At 38.6% G+C, this 7071-nt stretch overlaps 1 protein-coding gene across 1 annotated transcript in view; it reads left to right on the forward strand.

The window, feature by feature from the left end:
• LOC311157296 (period circadian protein homolog 2-like) overlaps window positions 1-6279 on the forward strand; it is a gene marked incomplete at its 5' end in the record, with an annotated part of 29936 nt that extends 23657 nt beyond the window's left edge. The window contains 4 exon segments of the mRNA XM_084211916.1: window positions 302-488; window positions 985-1177; window positions 2701-2851; window positions 3845-6279. Coding sequence (XP_084068042.1) covers window positions 302-488; window positions 985-1177; window positions 2701-2851; window positions 3845-3994 — 681 coding nt within the window. The 3' untranslated portion in view covers window positions 3995-6279.
• Between the last annotated feature and the right edge of the window lie 792 nt (window positions 6280-7071).

The following is a 7071-nucleotide window of genomic DNA, read 5'->3' on the forward strand; positions in this document are numbered from 1 at the left end:
CCCATCCTCTTTGTCTCCTCTAGCTTTGAATGTAGGAATTTTTTTTTCTAAGGGAAACGTTAAGCCCATTTTGTAAGATGGTCTTGGGTTAAATGTTGATGTGTAAGTGTAGAGAAGTGCTGACAACTTTGTAACCTTTTATTTAAATGGACACTGCAGAACTATGAACTGTTTATTACCCTGAAGCATCATTTCTGAGACTGTATTAATCTAAAGTAGCAAAGCTATTACATTTAGTAATAAATAGCTTTGATTTTTGGTGTTTGGGTTTTTTAGTTTTATTTTTTCTCTTTGTCACTAGGCTGAATCTCCAATGGATGCTCAGAACAGCGATGAGCTCTCCATGTCCAGTGTCCTGCTTGACATCTTGCTGCAGGAGGATGCATGTTCAGGCACTGGCTCAGCCTCTTCAGGGAGTGGTGTGTCTGCAGCTGCAGAGTCCCTGGGCTCTGGCTCCAATGGCTGTGGCATGTCAGGGAGCAGAACAGGTAAGTCAGGCAGCCAGAGCCCTCCTGGCACTGCAGAACAGTTTGAGTATTGCAAACACCGTGAACACCAAGTGAAAAGCTTTATCTTTACTCCTTGTTGCATAGTTTATTCTTGATTTCTTTCTTATTGCATTACACAGTTGTGCTTGATTTACAGCATAGAACCTTTTCTGAGTGTGTGCAAAACAGGCATTAAGCTATTATACAGGTATAAAGGAATAATGAAAAGACCATACCCCTTCATGTTAATTTAAAACTTTTAAACTAAAGTGAGCTAATTATTCTGTTGAAAATTAATGGAGGCTTCACATAAGAATTCGAGCTTTTATAAGATTAATGCAGTTACTGAAGGGTGGAAGTTCCCTCTGTTTAAAAAGAAGTAGAATAGTGGTTGTATTTATACATTCAGTTCTCTTTAATCTTCTCTACACTCAAAAACATTCACTAACCCATGCATTGGACAATTTATAATGAAATGTTAAATCTCTGTTTACAGGTAGCAGTGAAACTAGTCACACCAGCAAATACTTTGGCAGCATTGATTCCTCAGAGAATCACCATAAAACCAAAATGAAGACAGAAATGGAGGAAAGTGAGCACTTCATCAAGTATGTGCTCCAGGATCCCATCTGGCTGCTGATGGCCAACACAGATGACACAGTGATGATGACTTACCAGATCCCCTCCAGGTAATGCCACTGGCACAGCCCCTCACACATCCTGTCTTTAGGGGAGCAGAATGCTCAGGAGGAAAGATGTATAGGAATCTCTGTCTCTGCAGAAACAAGCGGGTTTTAATGTTTAGCTCAGTGCCAAGAAAAATTCTTGCTTCCTTTATATGTTTTGCACACTACACAAGAACTTCTCAAGAAAGAGAAATTGTTTAATTAGGTTTAGCTGTATTTTTAGGTCAATTTTCTGAGTTGAAGTGAGCTGTGTGTATTTTTTGGAAGCTGTTCCATAGTTAGTGATCTGTTCCTACTTGCCCAGAAACCCCTGGTGGATGTGCTTAGATCCAGGCATGGTCTGGCCTGGAAGATCTCCAGTCCTTGGCTCTTGTCCTTGAGATGCCAGATTCACTGGGATGCTGCTCTTGGACTTGTGGATATTTTTTCTGAGTTGTTAATTTCCATATGTTCATTCTGCTCCATAAATTAGGACAGGGAAGTAGAAGGTAAAAATCACAAGGCTTCTAATAAAATAAACTTATTTGAAAAAATAAAAAACTCACTACTTCAGTAGCAAAGAGCAGATATAAGGGAAGAAGGGGTGACAAGTCTGGATTATTTTTTTCAACCTACTTGTTTGTATTTCTTGGGAGCAGTGAATGGTGTTCAGTAAAGACAAACCTTTGAAAGGGAAGGTAAACAAGCTTTCAAAATACAGAAGCACAGGCATGATGGGGAAAGAAAAGAATACATTGTAAGAACTTTAGTGGTTTTTTTTTTTTTCTAGTTTTGAAAATACTTTGACATTTCTTGGTTTCTGTAGTCTGAAGTGTTGACAGCTATAGGTGGGAATTCCAGTAGCCCATAAGAGCAGCAAAGCCTGCCAAAGAGCAGGATGTTTTGGTGAGAAGAGTAAAGCTTATTGTCAGAGTGTGGTGCCCAAGAAGTGAAGTGTAAATCCAACTTGCTCTAAGGTATCCTGTAAAGAAAAGAAATTATTTTGGGTTTCTTGGAGCTTGCTTTCTATTGTTGTCCTTTCTAGAGGGATACAGCTCATAAATGTTGCTGTGGGATGGGTTTCTGTAGGTTTGAATGGAGGTAGGGCATTTGGAGGGAGAGGGAATTTTGGCTGATGAAATAGAGCTGTTTTCTGAAGTTTAGTTCATTCTTGGTGACCTTCTTAAACACATCTTACTGCTCCTGCTTTATCTCTGTGCTTTGAGTGACTGAAGGGAGCTTGGCCCTGCAGCAGCAGCAGAGGGAAACTGGAGCTTTGCTGGTTTCACTGGTGCTGCCTGAATTGCTCTAAGGAAACTCTTCTCACTGATGGGGTTTGAAAAGACAGTGAGGCAGCAGAGATGTCTGCAAATGCAGAGAGCAGCTGGAGTAATCACATTTCATTTCCTTCCAATAGAAGATTTCTAAGCATAACGTTCTGGAACAAAAATAGTCTTTAAAAATGTTAATACTTGACTGTGTAACCTCACGTAGGCATGAAGCCCAGAAACTGATGAAGCTCAATTTCTAAATACATTTTATTTTAGGGATTTGGAAACAGTTTTAAAGGAAGATAAGCAGAAATTAAAGCAAATGCAGAAACTACAGCCAAAATTTACAGAAGAACAAAAAAGAGAGCTTATTGAAGTTCATCCATGGATCCAGCAAGGTGGACTGCCAAAAACTGTCGCTAATTCTGTAAGTTTAGTGGGTTAATTGCTTTTGCATGTATAATAGTGCTTAAATTATTAGCTGCCTATGTTAGACTCTTCCTTTCCTGTTGCTATGAAATCTTGGTCAATTATGCATAGGAAAAAAAAGAAATTCAGACTTCCATGCAGTGGTTTCTAGCTTGATTCAATTTAGCATAAATCTCCTCTCCAATGGAGGAAATTAAAGTACTGGTGAATACAGTACAAGAAATTTCCTTCCTCTCTCTGAATTTCTGTATCTCTGTTTGAAATGCTTCAGCAACACAGCAGAAACTTCACTACATAAAAATCTCTACTTTATGTGCAGAAATGGATGCCCATTGTTTTCACTACATAAAGATTTCTACTTTATGTGCAGAAATGGATGCCCATTGTTTTCAGAGTACAAAATGAATGGCAATACACTAATCCTTTTTTCTATCAGACTTCTCACTCAGGATTATGATTCCTCTAAGTAGTTTAATGGCTTGAAAGGAGGAAAAAAAACCAAACAAAACCCAACAGAACAAAGCATCCATGCAGTTTTATTTGTTGTCTGTGTATTTTACTTATTCACACACAAACACCTGATTGCACTTTCTTTTCCCTAAGCATTCTGTAATTTGTGGCCTTTTTTGTGCAAATGCTGTCTAACAGAGAGGCTCTGTTTGCACATGAGTGTTCCAAAAGTCAGTGTGAAGGAATTGCAGTGGAATCCTAATCGTGGTGTTAATGTCACTGCAGCACTGATCCTACAGGCACCCACCTTGTGATCTGTGGCACAGCTGCTTCCAGTAGTGTTCTCAAGTACTTGCATTGATTTATTGCACTTTATAAAAACATGGTGTGTGGAAAAGTTGTGGGGTAAAATACATCTGGTAGCTGTAGTACAGGTGGAGAGGTTCTCTTGCAATCAAGGATTGCATGCTGGTGGACTGGTACTTGGAAAAGCTTTTATTAATTTTACTTATGAATGCTTCTATTCTTTTTTTCTTTTTAGGAATGTATTTTTTGTGAGGACAATATACAGAGCAATTTTTATACATCATATGATGAAGAAATCCATGAAATGGACCTTAATGAAATGATTGAAGATAGTGGAGAAAACAACTTGGTTTCCCTGAATCCAGTCAGTGAGGAACAAACATAGCCTTTGAGCCTGTTGTTTTGAAAATTGCTTCAAAACGACAGTGAAGGATCCACAAAGGTTTTAATCTTTTTATCCAGCTGGATGAATGCAGTTCATAAAAGCAAATGTGTTTTTCTTGCTCTAGAAGAGTCATTTGTGAATGAATCTCTTTTTAAATGGTGGCAATCTCTTCCCAGTAAGGACATTGTTGAAGATGGTATAGCTTTTCTTTAAAAGACTCATTTTGCACTTACATGCCTCAAGTATTTCTTTATAAACTATAGAAACTTTCATTGATGCCTACTGTTTTTTGTAGAGTGGGTTAAGGAGTGCTGAAAATCTCCTCACGTACATACGGTTCTTCAAATCTCCTTTTGGTGATGGTTCAGCATCACAAATTGTTGAGCAGTTCTGCCTAGTGGCTCTTTAGCATTGTTCTTAATATTTGAAGTGGTCCAGCATAGTAGAAGAAATAACCTTCAAGGAAATCAATTCACACTTGCCCTTCTCATACCAGTTGATCCCATCCTCTTTGGTTGTCTCCTCTAGTTTTGAATGTAGGAACTTCTTTTGTCTAAGAGGAATGTTGAGCTGGTTTTATAAGATGGTCTGGTGTTAAAGTTCATGTTGATGTGTAAGTACAGAGGACTGCAGACAACTTTGTAGCCTTTTATGTAAATGGACACTGCAAAACTATGAACTGTTTATTACCTTGAAGCATAATTTCTGAGAAATTTTTACTCAAGAAATCCTTATGCTTAAAAATTTTAAAAACTTAAGACCACAGAGGATGACTGGCCATGCTCCAGTGGCTGTTAGACAGACCTTGGGGTAACTTTAACCTTTATTGCTGACTTGTTCTGTCAGGAGGTTGGCCATCACTTTTTCCAATGTGGCTAAACAAACATCAAATTTGTATGTGGCAAGAGAGAATTAGATGTGTCTTGTCATTTGAAGATAGTTCTTATAAAAAAGAAGTGATTTCGAGAATAGTGTTGACTGACTTTGATTTCCATAATCTCAAATTTAGTGTGGCTGGAATCCTTTGCTGTCAAAGATTTCATTTTAATGCCTCTGAGATTGTATTGACTTGAATGTGTGTACTTTATGTTGCTGTGCTGTTGGTGTCTGTTGGGTGTGGGAAGAGAACATGGGAGACAACTGTTGATGTGTTGGTTAGCTCCAGGACTGATTCAGTCCTTTAAAGCAGTTCAGTTGCTGTATTGCCAGATGTCAGCTGTAAGTCTTGGGGTGGAAAATGACGAAAGTTAATTCAATTAACTTCAATATGTTTGTCTTAAAATATTTTTCATGGGAAGCATTTCCTTTTTTAGTAGGATAACATTTCTATTCACTGAAATTCACTATTCTTTTCATTCTATACAAATATTTCTCTTTCTATACAGGGAGGATGTGAAGTTAGATCTGGCACCAAAAACATGCAAAAGTGACTGGTATTCGCTTAGCAGAAGAAATAATTTGTTTCAAGTAATTAGTTATTAATTGGAAAATTTGCACTGGAGACAGGCTCTGCAGGTAGCAAAGTGTGTCAGCTTGTGAAACAAGCAGAATCACAGTTTTAAAGAATAAATAAGTGTTTTAAATGTAGTGTGAAGCACTGCCCAGCAAGGTCTGATGCCTGTCTTTAACAGTTCAGCAAGGTCAAACGTAAATATTTGTAAATACAAAGTGAATGAGAAATTTTCCAGTGTTGGTGTTCACGTCCGATGTATTAAATGTTTTCATCATAAATGGAACAGTGCAGCTATACCAGCATAGTAAATATATTTCATTCTTACATGGAGACACAAACATGGACCAGGGTTTGGGAAAAATAAGAGCTTTATATAAAAGGAGTGCATCATTGTTATACAAATAATTTTCAAAGACTTCTCAACCACTTTGAACTTCTTTGCTTTAGCATGCTTTTTTTCCCCATGTCTTTTTTTATTTGTCCTCATTTCTTTTATTATTTTTTTTCAATGACCATCTTGTAACCATAACTTAGTGAAAGGAAGAGAAAAGTATATTTAGAGCATTTTGTGGATGTGCTTACTTATGGACTTAATCTTGCATCCTTAAAGTGTTTGCATTTACAGGGTGGTATTAAAATATTTTCCTGTAACTTTAAATCTACATGCCTCCATTTATAGATAAGATTCTGAAGCTGTAATTTTTCCAAACTGTTGTAAGATGATTTATTTGTGATGACACTTTGTCAACATGTCAACAATGTTTTCTGTACACTGTGCAATATATTTTGGTTTTGCCACTTGTGACTAATTTTTATGACTTTGCTTTTTAGAAAACTGGTAAATAAAACAGATATATTTTTAGTTGCCTTTTTGTTCCTTGAGGTTCTGCTCCGAGTAAGAAGTCAGAATATGTGCTTTACTGATGGTATGTCAGCTGGTATTTCAGACTCCAGAGCTTGCTGTGATGTTTGCTCTGCCTTCCTGTCCTGCAGTAAAATTGCTGCCAGCTTTTCTGACCTCTGACTTTAGTGGTCACATGTAAGATTGAATCTTTATATTGAGGAGTTGTTCTGAAATGATGTGCAAATTTCCTGGAAGAGCACGTGCAGCCAGGCTCTGTCTGCCCCAGGACACCTCTGGTGTGCTTTTTGCCTTGTTCAGTGCCAGCTGCAGCCCCTGAGCTTTTACAGGGCTGCCTTAGGGACAGAGAACTCCAGTCGTGCCCCTTGGATTTGCTCTCTGCAGGGATTTTCAGTCTTCTCTCCAGGTTGAGGTGTTGTCTTTAAAGATTGCTGAAACTTGCCAAGCTGCAGAGCTCCCCTGTTGGTGTTCACTGCTCTGCTGGGAGGAGCGGTGCTGGAGCTCAGGGCTGGGACTCATTAACCTGCATCAACTCTTTTTCTCCATGGCTGTGGTGTGAGAGGTTTGTGGAATTCTTTAAACAGAGCCCCAGATCCTCCTGTGGGCTGCACAGTCTGGGTGTTTGGGTGCCACAGAGCAGTTCAGCTCCCAGGGGAATTGCCTTCACACCAAGGGCACAGAGGTGGTGCTGAGCTCTTCATTGCCAAGAGCTGCATTTTAGAACGTGCTTGGTGAACACGTTATCCAAGGCTCTTTGCATCC

The sequence above is a fragment of the Fringilla coelebs genome (assembly GCF_963513975.1).
Source record: "Fringilla coelebs genome assembly, chromosome: 10".
NCBI classification, from domain to species: domain Eukaryota; kingdom Metazoa; phylum Chordata; class Aves; order Passeriformes; family Fringillidae; genus Fringilla; species Fringilla coelebs.